The following is a 15,473-nucleotide window of genomic DNA, read 5'->3' as shown; positions in this document are numbered from 1 at the left end:
CTAGGCCAGCATTTGTGGCCCATCCCTATTTGCTCTTGGGAAGGTGGTGATGAGTCACCTTCTTGAACTGCTACAGTCCATATGGTGTAGGTACAATCTCACTGCTGTTTGAAAGGGAGTTCCAGGATTTTGATCCAGCAACAGGAAAGGAATGGTGATATAATTTCAAGTCAGAATGGTGTGTGGCTTGGAGGGGAACTTACAGGTGGTAATGTTCTCATGCATTTGCTGCCCTTGTCCTAGATGGTAGAGGGGGATATGGAAGGTGCTGTCGAAGGAACATTGGTGAGTTGGTGCAGTGCATCTTGTATATCGTACACACTGCTGCCACTGTTATTGGTGGAGGGAATGAATGTTTGGGCAGGGGTGTGTGGTGTCTTATCAAGCGGGCTGCTTTGCTCTGGATTGTTTTGAGCTTCTTGAGTGTTGTTGGAGCTGCAGTCATTCAAGCAAGTGGAGAGTATTCCATCGCACTCCTGGCTTGTGCCTTGTAGAAGGTGGACAGGCTCTGGGGAGTCAGGAGGTGAGTTATTTGTCTCAAAGTTCCTAGCCTCTGACCTGCTCTTGTAGCCACAGTACCTATATGACTGGTCCAGTTCAGTTTCTGGTTGATGGTAGGCGATTCAGTGATGGTAATGCCATTGAATGTCGTGAGGCAATAGTTATATTCTCTCTTGTTGGAGATGGTCATTGCTTGGAACTTGTGTGAAATGAATGTCACGACACTTAACAGCCCAAGCCTGAATTTTGTCCAGGTATTGCTGCAGATGGACACAGCTTCAGTATATGAGGAATTGCGAATGGTGCTGAACACTGTGCAGTCATCAGTGAACATCCCTACTTCTGGCCTTATGATGGAAAAAGGTCATTAATGAAGCAGCTGAAGATGGTTGGGCCTAGGACACTACCCTGAGGAACTCTTGCAGTGGTGTCCTGAGGCTGAGGGGATTGGTCTCCAACAAGCACAACCATCTTCATTTGTGCTAGGTATGACTCCAAATGGTGAAGAATTTTCCCACTGATTCCCACCTCACCTCTGGAATTCAGCTCTTTTGTCCATATTTGGACCAAGGCTGCAATGGGGTCAAGAGCAGAGTGGCCCTAGTGGAACCCAAATTGAACATCAGTGAACTAGTTTATTGCTGAGTAAGTGCCGCTTGATAGCACTGACAATGACGCTTTCTATAACTTTGCTAATGATTGAGAGTAGACCGATGGGGCAGTAATTGGCCAGGTTGGATTTGTTCTGCTTTTTATGCATATGACAGACCTGGGTAATTTTCTACATTGCAGGGAGATGCCAGTGTTGTAGCTGTACTGGAACAGCTTGGCTAGGGGTGCAGCTAGTTCTGGCGCACCAGTCGTCATTACTATCGCTGGAATGTTGTCAGGGCCTTGCAGTACATAGGCAGAATCCATTATGAATATGGACATGAGAATTTATTGTTGAATGAAGCTTCATCATTGCAACTGAATCAAAAATATATCCTCCTGCTTTATTGTATCTTAACCAAAAGAGGATATTTAGGAATTGTATTGATTCCTACATCAGAAGTGATTTGTAGGATTCACCCTTCTAAAATTTGAGAGAACTACATTGGAGCATTATTTGTGAGTCCATGTTAATCGTTTATTTCTATTTTTGAATGAAAACACTAATTGCATTAATTTGTTTTTAGAATGAAAGTACTGAAGTTACTCTTTCAAAATATTCTTGAGGCGGAGGATGTGATAAAAGTTTATGAAGCTAGACTAACTGAAGAGGAAACAGTCCCAATGAGTTTGCATAAAATAGAGTTATACCAAACCAACCTGAAGGTAAATGGAATCTTAACTTTATCAAAACTACTTGTGTTACCTTCGGTTCTCTCCCTGAAAACGCTGGAGGTAATTTTCACCTTCCTTGGGTAAATGGTTAATTTGTTGGAGTTGATTGTCCATCCACTGTAGAAGTTACCCTATTTTGATCTCATTGAAGTCCATTTGATGTACTCAGATGTACTGGGATACATCTCAATGAACATTTGTGGCCCATGCAGTACAAAGTGATCATTTTTTTGGGTGAAAACCTAAGCAGTGAGTGTTGGGCTATTCAGCCAAGCAGGGGATTGCTCCGGAGACCGGACCTATACTCCTCCCTCAACATGCATACACTTTCTACTAGCAGCCAGTGGATCAGCCAAATACTTGTTAGGAATGTGAATTTCACAATATCACAGACAAAGGCTGCAATATGCGCCTGTACTCCCAAGGATGAATTTAACACTGAGTCAAACAGTTGAAGGTTTATTAAAAGATAAATGATCCAACATACGCTCAGCCAATGTCGAGATTACATAAAATGCAGTCATGGAGGATGTACGTTTTTACAGTTAGTTGAGCCCATCCCTCCAGATGCTGTCTTAATTCATCTCCCAATCTCACATTACAATGGTCTTGCTTTTATGCTCAGCTAAAGAGCCACAACATCACTTCCTCCATGACATTTGCTCTTTGGTTTTACATTGGGTATTATTAACTCAACATAGTAAGAATCAAAGAGGCTGCACAGCATAGTTTATGCTATGACTGAAACCTATTTTATCTATTTACTTGTACTGAAAAGGGTAAGCGATTAGATTTATCCAGGAGAGGATTAGAACTATCTAGAGCTATTTTATTTAACAACATTTATGGCCTTATAGATTTGTTGGCATCCTTCAGATATTGCCTGTCAGCTATATACATGAGATTTTAATTCATTCTATGATTTTAAATACAGCGCTAACAATGGAAGCAATGTAGTGATCCTTACACATAAAGTAGATTTCTTAACCATTTCTCAATCTTAATGTCTAACATACCCCAAATCACTATCAATTATATTACTGCAAGTGCTTTGGCTGACATCAGATTATTCAGCATAAACCATAATTGGTCTAAATGGCATTGTATGACATTGCACTGTGCCTTTTACCTATTAAATCATTGAGTGGAGAGTAAATAATTCAACACATTTTTTAAAAGAATGAAAGAAAATATTAATCCTTAATAAATTGTTGAACAAAGTAATTTTTGGTTTCTGAGGTCATTCTGTTTCCCTTTGAGCTATTATATTTTCCTGACTTTCTCATTTTATCCCTCTTCTAAAAGTGCCAAGTAATGCTGGGTTAAAATTCCATGGACAATGACCTTTTTGACAACTTGTCCATGTGGTCATTCATGCTGTATATGCTTGCAAATTGTGTCAGTTGACAGTTTGACTTTTGATGGCTGTTGCAGCTAAGCCTGACCTTTCATGCAGTTGTCCACACACAGTTGCTTGCATTAGCTAATGGTGTAGGAAACCCAGCTGATACTTTGAATTCCCTAGCATGGAGATCAAAGGGTTTCTCCAACACCATTAGTGTCCTGTATTTCTTTTTCCCAGTCACTTAATGAATTGCTCATTGCTTAATCTCTGAGGAAATCAATTCTCATTTAAACGTCATAATTCTCTTCTGTCTATTTTTAATTGCAAGAATAGCCTTTTACTTTCTTTCAAAAAAGTGGAATCATTTATGTGGAAATAAATGGCTAAAGCATCCCAAAACCTAACAGATGCATTTGCTGTCTATGTTTTAAATACATATTTTGCATCAGATTTTAAGCAGCCTTTAAAGAAATAACAAAATTAACTTGCGTTTTATTTCACATTTCATATCTTTCTGGTTTGTTCTGCCCCAATAGAAAGACTTGCATTTCTATAGTGCCTTTCACAATCTCAGGACATTTCAAAACCCTTTACAGCCACTTAAGTAATTTTAAAGTTTAGTCACTGTTGTAGAATAACACCGCTTCCAGGTCATGCCCATAAACCATGAGTGGTAGAAGATATTAGGTGGACATTTCAATGGTATTTAGGAGCTCAAGATGCAAAGAGCATGTTGCTTCTCCCCCTATTCTACTCCACCAGCATCTCCACTACAGAATTTGAAAACTGAGGGCCTGCAGGTAGTCCGCCAACACCTAGACGTCTTATTGCAGCTCTGTAAGGTACCTTCCCTACTTTAGACAGACCTTTTCAGCTGTTGCAGGCACTTAAGAACTTGCAACAATACCTGATTTCCTGCTTCTTCCTGCAACAAATGAGCTGCCTCTGCTAAGCATACTTGAGCTAGCAGTTCACTTAAGTTATTTGACTGAGGAGTCCAGAAAATGGGACAAAATTCCTCCAACATCACTGGATGGTTGTGTCTCTTGTCCTGCCCATCTCCTGCCAGTTTTTTGCTGGCAGAACTTGCCAGCGTTAATGTTTGAGCTAAAAGCCAAACCATGTAACCTGGAAGTCTGATGAGTAATTCATTATGTTTTTTAAAAAGCAGCATTTTGCATTAATTATTTTCTCATTTTTTCTTAGAAAATGAAGAGTGAACTGGATCAGAAGAAGGACTTAATTATGTCGATGCAGCAAAATATGCAGGAATCCCTCCGTATCGATGATAACGTAATGCCGTCTTTCTACAAATGTGATATCGATCTTACTAAATACAATGAAAAGATCACGCAGCTATCTGACCGATGGCAGAGAATTTACAAAGAAATTGATAGCAGGTTGGATATTGCCTATTTATATAGTTTTAAAAAATAAGTATAATGGTTTAGTTCAGTTAGTAGCAATCTTGTCCTGAAGAGATTTTAGGTTCACATTTCATGTTGTCAAGGATCCTGGAAGATTGAACTTATCAAAAGATATAAACAGAACTGGGTTTTATTTGTACCTTCCCCTCAATCTACACGAGAACAGGAAAGATAACTAATAGATTCAGTTGGACAAGTCCAACTTAATGTACCTGGAGATAGATGTACATTAACAGTACCAAATCCTGTTGGAAAATTGGTTGCCTCCATGCGTTTGACTTGGTGGCTAGGTAATTCAGGATTTGAATTTTGAATGGTTGGATTGCCATAGCAAGGTAACATTTGTAAACAAATGGAAATTAAATTAGTGTGTCCAGTTACAGCATAGTGGGCTTGGTTGGATTGGTTTTGCATTTCAGTTTATATTCCTTTGGGTATGGTTCAAAAGGAATTGTCAGCAAGCAATCCTGCCTGAAAGAAGGCCTCCTGGAGCCAGACTGTTGAGGCTTTGGGCCACTCTAGTACTGAACATGTCGATATGTAGCTTTCTGGTAGTATGATTTCATTTGCCTCCTTCGTGGATGCTGAGGCAACTCCAAACTGCCCCCTTGTAGTGAAGCCAGCAGAGAAAGTGGAGCTTGAGATCTAGTGGTGGGGAAACATGATAGCTGAGGAAGCTAGAAGTTACCTAACAGCAGAATGAAAGGTATTAAATCTTCTTTCCTCAGTCCCTTACTTTGCAGGAAGAGATGGTAGAGAGGGGCTTGGACAATCCCTTGGGTGGACGTCAAAGCATTTCCCAAAAATTGTCATGAATACATTGCTGTTGGGCATAAGAAGGTGTTGAGGGGTGTCCAGATATCTAATCATGTAAAAATCTAGGTGCCTGTGTCCAAATCATTTTTAACCCTCAGGATAGGAGTCCAAGTCTTCGGAGCATGATTCCTTCAAAGTAAAGGGTGTTGAGGTGGACCAATATCCTGAATCTGTTTCAGTGCCACCCATATTGACAAGATGATGTAATCGCAGGTTCCTTAATGTTTAATGGGGCAGAATTTTCTGCTTGATGTGCAAGGGGGCATGTCAGCGCATAAAATGACATGTGGTGACGTCGGGCGAGCGTCCCGACGTCACCGTGCGCCATCATGATATTTCACTGGGTGGGCGCGCGATGAAGTTTGACGCGCGCCCACCATTAATTAACAGGCAAGTTGAGGCCCTTAAATCGTCAATCAACAGCGATTTTCAGGTGCCCGTGCGATCTTTCGGTAGGCACACAGGTGCAACGGGCTGGCGGATAAGAGATTTTTTAATGAAACTCATCCACGGGCGGGATAAGAGGGGTCAGTGGGTTGTCAATCTGGTCTGTGAAGTATTTATTGCAGAAAGTTTTGTAAACTTGCCTGTGTGATCTGCAGCAGTTCAGAACGAATTCCAGCAACTTTCTGTGCACTTTGAACCTTCAGGTCAGCACTCTGCAGTCAGTAATCTTTATCGGGCCTGCAGCTTTCCGGAGGCCTCCCCTTAGCCTGGGTATGGGTTCTGACATGTCCACTAGAGGCAGCTCCTCTGAGGAGGAAGGGAGGGCTAGAATATGGAGGAGGCCAGGAGTGCACGTTCAGCCACCTTTGGGAGTACAGGCGCATGCACAAGAGGCGCAGGGCCAAGAGGTAGCCCAAGGTGGAAGGGGCCGCAGAAGATGCCACTATCCTGCTGCCAGGGTATACAGGCGGAGAAGCAGCTACCTCAATACGACTGAGGTGCAGTGCCGAAGGAGGCTCTGACTGCCAAGGGAGACAGTGCACTACATCTGTCAGATGATTGGGTCTGAGATCTCTCCTAACTGTGTGGGTGGACACCCAATGCCAGTGGCTCTGAAGGTCACAGTTGCCCTCAACTTCTATGTCTCTGGTTCCTTCCAGGGCTCGGTGGGTGATTTTTGCAGTGTCTCCCAATCAGCTGTCCACACTTGTGTCAAGCAGGTCACAAACGCTCTTTTCAGGCGTGCATTGACCTTCATCCACTACCATTGGGGCCAGGCAAGCCAGGCACAGTGAGCCAGAGGCTTTGCGGCCATTGCTGGCTTCCCCCGTGTCCCGGGTGCAATAGACTGCACACGTGTGGCCACAAGGCGCCAGCAAGTGAGCCCAGTGCTTTTGTCAACAGGAAGGGCTTCCACTCCATGAACGTGCAGATAGTGTGTGATCACAGGATGCAGATTCTGCAAGTCTGTGCAAGGTACCCAGGCAACTCCCACAATGCCTACATCCTCAGACACTCCTAGATGCCAGGGCTCTTCAGTGCTCCAGCTCGGCTTGATGGATGCCTGCTGGGTGACAAGGGCTCAGAAGGTGGTTTATGACGCCTCTCCGCCATCCAATAGCAGAAGCTGAGCAGCGGTACAATAGGAGCCGCGCCTCCACAAGGGCTGTGGTGGAGAGAGCCATCGGTCTTCACAAGATGCACTTCCGATGCCTGGACTGCTCAGGGTGCGCACTCCAGTACCCCCCAGATCGTGTGTCGCTGATATTGGTTGCATGCTGTGCTCTCCACAATCTTGCGCTGGAAAGGGGGTACGCAGTGGACGATGAAGACATCGACGCACAGGATGCGGCTGCACACGATGAATCCAGCACTGATTCTGAGGATGAGGAAGCACGGGAATGATGAGGAGCTAAACGCTGGCCTGGGACTACACCAAGGAGGCAGGGACACCCGGGAGAATTTAATCCAACGAACCTTCAGCTAGCTCAACCCAAATGGATCAGGAGGACCAGCCTTGCCTGGCGCTTCTGTACTCAGCACCTAAGTGCTACATCTGCCACTTCATCAGATTCAACTAAGGGCTTTGGACATAAACTTCAATATCGAATCAAACATTCATGACATTTATCTTAAACATACAAATGCAGAACAAAGGAGCCACCCTCAGCCATGGTAACACATCTGGTTTTTAATTTAGCCAACAGAAGTGTTCTCAAATCCAAAAAAAAAATTAATCTGTGTTATGGATGTTGGGAGGACATAGCGAATCTCACTGTTGACCTCAAATACCTGGCCGATCCACCTCAGCCTCACCAACACCAGTTGACCTGAGCTCATGGCGCCCCTCAAACTCCAGGGCCTCCTGTTTGAAGCAGCTTAACATCATCAGTTGAGCCTGGCCACTTCCAGTCCTCAAACCCTCAGATACATTATGAGGATTCTTCTCCTGAAAAACAGAGAAAACCATTCGTTGCAGCAATTTGCACATGGACTCTGCACGTGCACGCCACACCCCAACTGCAGTGGCCCATATCAGGCCTCCAGTACCTCCTCTTCCCGCTATTGTTGATCAGTCACACAAAGACAGTACGCCTGTTCCCAACCCCCCCCCCCCCCCCCCGAATGGCCACCTTGGACACATTCTGCGTACATCACTTTAGTAAACACACGGTCTTTGCTCCCATAGCAAGGAGGTGCAACTACGTGCAGCATTGAGGGCAGCAGATGGTTCTTGGCCACGGCACCTTGAGGCTCCCTTTCCACAATCTCATCACTGTGAATAGGACATGTGTTGGAACTCTGAGTATGCTCCAAGCTGCATGTCCTGCAGGTTGCCCCCAGACTAGTCATGTGTGACTAAGAGCAGCACACGGTATGGGGGAGAACTCATCTCCTCATAAACCACTCAGGCTGATCTAAGCATGGGCACTATCTGCTTGTCCACCCAGTGTACGAGAAATGCCCAACATGATTCAATGCAGTCACGACAGTAAGATTTGGGGGCACCTCAAAGGCTAAGGCTACCTGCTGGGTTAAATGCCCAATGCTAACATAGTACTCACCCTTCCAGAGCGCAACAAATCGTTGAAGCGCTTACGGCACTGGATCCAGGTGCGCCGCACCGCATCGCAGGAGCTCATCACCTCCGCCAGCTCCTCCCAGGCACGTTTGTTCATGTTGGGGGGCCTCCTCCTCCCATCCTGGGGGACCAACACCTCCCGCCATGTTGCCACCTCCTCAAGGAGGGCAGGAAGGCAGTCATCAGAAAAGCAAGGGGTGCATTGGTCCCCTGCTGGCCTACCTTGCAGCCTGCCCTGCTCCTCTGCCCTTCCCTCCAGCAGACCCCCTGCAGTGTGACCTGCAAGTGGCCATTGTGAGCAGCCTACAGGAGGCTGCCAGGCCTTCCTTTAAACAGATTGCCAGGTCGCCATTGGACCCGGCAGTCTGTGCACGCCCGCCGCAGCCAACACACTCCCGCTATTCACGTGAGTCAGCAAATGCACTGGGAGGGTCTTAATTGGCCCTCCTGCGCAAAATGGTGGCGCGGACCCGATCGCGGGCGCCGATCAGGTCCGCACCCACCCGTGGCCACTCCAGCTCTGCCCGCCATACAGGCAGAAAATTCTGCCCATGGTGTTTCTTAGGACTCTAAGATTAACACCAGCCAGCGCTAGCTGCCCGATAACACTTGATTTTACAGTGGGCATCTTCATCTGGGGAAGATTGTGATTTCAACGTAAACTTGAAATGTTATACCAACCAGTGCATAATATACATTGCATTGTAATGATTAAGTTACTTACTCAAATAACACTCATACATGCATCTCCTGTAGCTGTTCGCTGCTACAGCCTACAACAAAAGTTGTGGTTAGAACCTTCATGCGCTAGTAATTTGGTTGGCTAATAAAATCACAAGAGTATTGCAATAGATTCATTATTATTCCCATGGAATTAGACTGGTTATTTTTTTTTTTGCCTTTGTGCAGAAATTTGAACCTAGGAAAGGAACATCGGCTGCTGAAAGAATATGGAGAACTGTTCCAGAACCTGAGCAAGTGGATCGATGTAACAAAGCAGAAACAGGATGCATTGCAGGTCAATAGATTTGGGGATACAAATGCCCTTGTGGATCAGCTAAATGAGCAGAAGGTTTGTATGAAATTTAACATTTCTGAGCTTTGTAGCCTACTTGGAATTACCGGACAGAATAATTTTATACATGTATTAATTTCAAACAGATTTTAAAGAGTTAAATCCAGATAGACCAACACAATGAAATTTCAGGATTGTACATTGTCCTATCCCAAAAAAAATGTGGAGACCAATTGTGGTATTGCATATTTCCATAAAAATTAAGATTTACTGTAACTGTTCAGTATCTGTTTGGCCTGAATTTTGGGCTTGGAGCCAAGGAATGGTGTGAGTTGATCATTATGCTTACATGGTTACCTACAGATTTTGGGGGGGCTTTTGAGTGGCAATGTACTGTCACTAGGCACCTGATCCAGCATGGCACCTTCTACATAGGATGCATGGCATATATGGGTTGTAAAAGCAACAGTGTGCTTTTTAAACGAATCAGATTGAGGGATCCTCACTGAGACACAGTCTAAATCAGGAAATCTAAATCATGCTCTGAAAGCAAAATAAATAGAGAGACACTGATGAGATTGAGAGAGAGATAAGAGACAGAAAAAAAGTTAATTCTTCAACCCTAAAATAATTCTGACTCCACGCTTGTAATATTAAATTGTCAATGCCAGAGAGGTTATTTGGAAGTAATTATGACTTACGCTGTTTAAAAATTCACTTACACCTGAATGCATCAGACTTGATTTTTTTCTACGATGTTTAATGGGCAAGTAAAGCAAGTTTATGCTGTGGCATGGATTGCAATTCCGGGCCTCTCGGAAGAGCAGGGTAACTTAAAGCAACTTCCAGATTTCCACGTTTAATTGTATATGTGCGAGTTCCGGAAGCTGTCCGATTTGCTCCATAGAAACAGCGTTCGTGGCCTCAACTGTTTTCAGCGCAAACCAAGACATTAAATAAGTGGCACATGAATTATACACTGGATCTGATTAAAATAAATTCTCGGATAATCGCAACTTGTGCCTGTTTTGTTTCCCCACACAGGGCAAAATTTTCCCAGATTTGCACTAAGTGCAGTAGCGGGCAGGTAAAATGATGGCGGGTTTTCAAGCTGTATTGTCCCAAACCCGCCTCATTATTTATGCACTCCCGGGAAACACACCGTTTCCACGGTGGCCAGGCTCTCATTCGCCCGCCAGCCATCACCTTACTGCTGCATCACGCTGGGCGCCATGTTTAAAGTCCAGCCGCAAGCACAGCGCTCAGTGCTTCCAGCTCACCCCTGCTGCACGGAAGACATGGCCAGCAAAGGGAAAAAGACCACAGCCCCCTGCTTCAATGATGGGTCTCTCGAACGACTGCTGGATGCCGTCAGGATATGCTGTACCCCCAATCTGGCCAAAGGATGGGCAGCAATGTGACCAATCCAGCTTGGGAGGCGGTGGCAGTGGTGGTCAGCGCCAATGCCCTTCAGAAGAGGACAGCTACTCATTGCCACAAGAGAATGAATAATCTCCCCCATTCCACCAGGATAAGTCACTCTACTCATCATTCTCAACTCCCGCATTCACAAACCTATCACACATCAACAGGGCCCTCACTCACTGCCAGTTCAAGGGACATCACCATTCACTCTCTCACACTGTCATTGTCCTCATCCTGTCCATGGGACCACTCACCACCCACACAGGTCAGGCATACTTATCATTTGGCCTGGCAGGCGTCTTGCTTACACTTTCTCCATCTCTATCCAAGCAGCACAACAAGGGAGAGAGGTCACAGACCGGTGGCGGAATGCCCGAAATGAAAATCCTCACGGTCTTTGAAAACAGCCATCCAGCTGGCCAGCCATGGTCTAGACCCGTCCTGTGCTGACGGTGAGGTCAGCGCCGCTCTACTAAGCGAGGATCCAGCAGTGCAACATCCATCAGAAAACTATGCTGTGAATGATGTGTCCTCATTCACAGGCCATTGCCATGCACTAATTATCTCCCCTTGCTTTCGCAGGCACATCTGCCAAACAGCCAACAGAGTCCATGACCCAGGGCCTCCAATCAAGCCCTGAAGGGACTTCTGGAGAAGAATCTGGAGGCATTTTCCCTGAAGCCCTGTCACAGCACTCACCCATGGCCTCCACCAGCGTAGAGACACGCACCTCGGTGGAACCCAGCTTTAGAGTAGCCCCGGGATCACAATCTAGTGAGCACATCACACTGTCTGATCCGCAGCAGGCGGCGGCAGGGTCTTCCCAGATGTCCAGCACTCCGAGGACTGCTGGAGGCCAGAACTTTGCAGAGTCCGAGTCAGATGATGAGCCTCTGGACTCGATCATGTCACAGTTCCTGGAGCTGCAAAGGCAAGCTTGGGAACAACAGCAAGGGATGTGAGCTGCATTCCTCAGATTGCAAGGCCCGATGGAGGAGTCCGTCCGCCTTCAAACTGAGGTGATAGCGCCGACACACAGAGGTCAACACTGGTAGGGTGGCAGCCGTCATGGAGACCTTGGTCCAGGACTTCACTCCTGCTCTGCTGTGTGTGCTCAACTCCATCGCTGATGCCATTGTTGGCCTCCAACAACGTGTACTGAGAGGGGTGCCAGGCAGCTCCATCTCGCTCCAGCTACCCGTTCTCCTCAAGCAGTCAGCCTGGGGCCCCCAGGCACCCATAGGGAGGAGGATCCGCAGGTGCACACTCCGGGCCCATCCATCCAGGTGATTCCGAGAGTGTCTGGCCAGTCTGACTTCCCTCTCCCTGTGACCTCAGCAGATCCAGCTTCACAGGCTGGGGAGGGTGCCACTGCCACACAGCAGGACCCCAAAAACAGGCCGGGGCCCTCCAAATCTCTCCAGGCCCTCCAGAGGACGCCTGCCAAAGTCATCACAGACAGGCTGTCGCAGTCAGCAGGCTACATCTGCCTCCACTGTGGATGACCGGGGAGCAACAAGACATAGCGGCAGGGTTAGGAAAGTTAAGGAGAATTAGTTGCACAGCCTTGGCATGGGTGTTAATCACTTGTACATACTGTTCACTATTGTCAATAAACTCCCAACAATGTCTCCCTGCCTATGGCTCCTTGTTCTGATGAGCAATGTTCTTGTCACTCCGATGTGAAATGTTTCTGCACAAGGTAAAGGCAGGTATCTCAGTCCAGGGCCTCTTCCCTGTGCTCTGTGCAGCCTTCAGCCACAGTGATGGCCCAGCCTCTCACCCCCTGGAAACATTAGATGCCTGCACCTCGACAGTGCTTGGCATTGCTGCCAGAATGTAGTGGGCAGGCGCCACAGAGTTCTCTCATACTCTGTGTGCTCTCAGTACCTTTTAAAGGAAGGGCGGCCCCCATCTCTTCAGCATCTGTGACCACTGATGCTGTGCTCCAGCTCCCAATGGGCTCAGGTGCTAAAGGCGGACAAAGGATCAGATGCTTCTAAAGTTTCACGGCTGCGTCCCTATGATATGACCCTGATCATGGAGCGCAAGCGAGCTGCCCTCAGCCAGACAGGAGTCAGACAATCTGAGGCTATGTGAAGATTTATGGAGTGTCCTCACTGCATGTTGTCATCATCCTCCTGCAATCGAGCAACTATTAGAGCCTCCAGTCTGTCTCCATGATGGGAGCTTTCTCTGAGGGTATTCGTGCTGCCATAAACCAGATTGGAGTCAAACATTCACAAATGCAATGTGAGGACCTATCAGGTCACCTCACTGCATGTCGTTGTCATCCTCCACAAATTTAGCAGCTGTGAAGGCCTCCCGAGTGCGCCTGCTTCGTCTAGCCAGTGCAAGGGCCTCATCCCATTGTCGTCACCACCGAGGACCTCTTCGGCCTCATACCCATTGGCATCCCCCTTATCGGAGGAGGCATGCAGCTCCTCCAACTCCTCCTCAGCCAGCTTATCTCCCTGTTGGGAGCGCCAGGTTGTAAAGGGCACAGCAGATGACGACGATGCGTGACACACCCTCTGTGGACTGTGTTGCAGGGCTCCACCAGACCTGTTCAAGCACTGGAACTTCATCTTCAGCATCCCGATAGTCTGCTCCATCAAGTTGCGAGCTGCAGCATCAGCCTCCTTTTCTGGACCTTGGAAGACTCTAGGGACCTGTGACCGACTGAGGATGTAGGCATCGTGCACACTCCTTGGAAACCATGTGCACACCTGCAGGATGTTTCTGGTGGTTGCATACCAACTGTACATTCAGTGAGTGGAATCTCTTGCAGTTGATGTAGTCCACCATGTGTAGCGATGGAGACCTGAGCACCACATGGGTGCAGTCAATCGCACCTGCACCTGTGGGAATCCCGAGATCAGGGAGAATCCAATGGCCCTTGCATCCTGGCTGTCCCGGTCCGGGTGAAATGCACAAAGTTGTGTGTATCCGTAATGGCATCCATGACCTCATGGATGCATTTGTGGGTGGTGGCTTGTGATACCCCACAAAGGTCACTTATGGAGCCCTGAAAGGAGCCACTGGCATAGAAATTGAGTGCCACGTAACTTCCACAGCCACTGGCAGTGGATGCCCTCCATGTCCCCTTGGCACCAAGTCCTGCAGTAAGTGGCAGATGAGAGCGACCAGGTCCCTAGACATGGGCAGTCGTCGGTGTTACTGGTTCTTAGTCATCTGCAGGAGTGACAGACGGCGCCTGTAGTCCCTATCTCACTATGTGCCGACCAGCCACGGCTCACGTCCGCACCTGGGCAGCGTGTGCCGGACCCCCAGCAGCCCCTTCTTCCTGAGGTTGCTGCTCCTGCCTTTGCACGGCCAGGAGCCTCAGTTGCTCTCTTCTTCGCTCTCTGTAGGCCATCAGGCATACGGCTAGGTCATGCTCTTGATGTGGTCCTCCTGCAGCATGAAAGAGAGATGTGGTTAGCATGGGTGCACTTAGCACCCTTCCTTGCCCTTTGTGACAGCCCATTAATGCATCCTGGAGAGTGTTAGCCACCCCTCAGATGGCCAGAGATGAGTGCGTTGCATGGCTGCCCTGTCAGCTTGCGACATGGGGGACACTGCTCCTAACCGGGATGCTGAGGTTGCAAGGGCCTATGAGTGCCTCCAGCAGTGACTGCTACATGGCCAGTGTTGGCGAGGAGATTGTACAACGTATGCAGTCCAACTGCTCCATGGTCCAGTAAAGTGGTTGAGGACTGGCAATCTGTGCTGGGGGTTGGGGTTGGTAAGGTCTGGAGTGCTTGGTGGCACTTTGGTGCCTCTGCATTGCTCGCGTGGGTGGGCAGCCTAGGAGCCTGACCCCAATCATATCACTGTGGCTGCGCCAGTGCAGAGGCCACTTCCCTCGCCTACCCTGCTCCTCCACCTCGATTGTTTGTGTGTGGGATCGAACGTGAGAGCAGCAGTTGCCCCACCCCCTGGATAACCACCCCCTCCCCCTCCCCCAACAACAGTTGCCTCCGAGGCTGGGAAGCAGTTTCCCCCAACCCTCCCCAGTGCCCCTGAAGCCTGCAAAGTAACAGGCAACCCTGGCAAGCTCTGCAGAATGATGCTGTTCACTCACTTCCAGTTTCCCTCAAAGTGAAGGCTGCCAAGTGCATGTCGCGTGTGTGCTGTTGTGAAAGACGTCGACGTGCTTTCCTGCCAATGTGGACGGACAATCCAGTGGGGGTGCAAGAGCCTGGCAGGATGGCTTTTTAATGATGTGCTGATGTATTACAATGAGCCCGACGACCTTTGGCGGGAAACATGCCCTGCTGTTGGCGGGCTGAGTGGACGATTGTGACCTGCTTTCGTGAAACCGATTGCGCCATATGGTCCATGCATGTCACCTATCATGCCCGCTGGCAGCAGGCATGGAAAATTCCGGCCATAGTTTTCTTTTCCCACATTTCTGGTGTTTCTAGGGCACACAACTGCAGTGGATTAAGAATGGGCAGTCAACCATTTCTCAAGGTCTCTGTTGATTCTCTTATCTACCTGTTGCAAGACTTATCATTATGGCTTTGTTACAACTCTTTCTAGTTTTTCACAGCTCTCTTTAGGAAGGCGCTAGACCTGATCAGT

At 47.6% G+C, this 15,473-nt stretch overlaps 1 protein-coding gene across 2 annotated transcripts in view; it reads left to right on the top strand.

Annotated features, from left to right (window-relative positions):
• The window catches only part of LOC144679508 (desmoplakin-like), an 84,946-nt gene that overhangs the window by 49,838 nt on the left and 19,635 nt on the right, over nucleotides 1–15,473 (top strand). For both annotated transcript variants that reach the window (XM_078539949.1, XM_078539948.1), the window contains exons 17-19: nucleotides 1,680–1,818; nucleotides 4,379–4,572; nucleotides 9,353–9,515. In XM_078539949.1, the coding sequence (XP_078396075.1) occupies nucleotides 1,680–1,818; nucleotides 4,379–4,572; nucleotides 9,353–9,515 (496 nt within the window). The remainder of the gene's footprint in view (nucleotides 1–1,679; nucleotides 1,819–4,378; nucleotides 4,573–9,352; nucleotides 9,516–15,473) is intronic.

Source organism: Cetorhinus maximus, chromosome 4, assembly GCF_964194155.1.
Source record: "Cetorhinus maximus chromosome 4, sCetMax3.hap1.1, whole genome shotgun sequence".
NCBI lineage: Eukaryota > Metazoa > Chordata > Chondrichthyes > Lamniformes > Cetorhinidae > Cetorhinus > Cetorhinus maximus.
The sequence above is the reverse complement of the archived record's forward strand: the minus strand, read 5'-3'. Positions and strand labels throughout refer to the sequence as shown.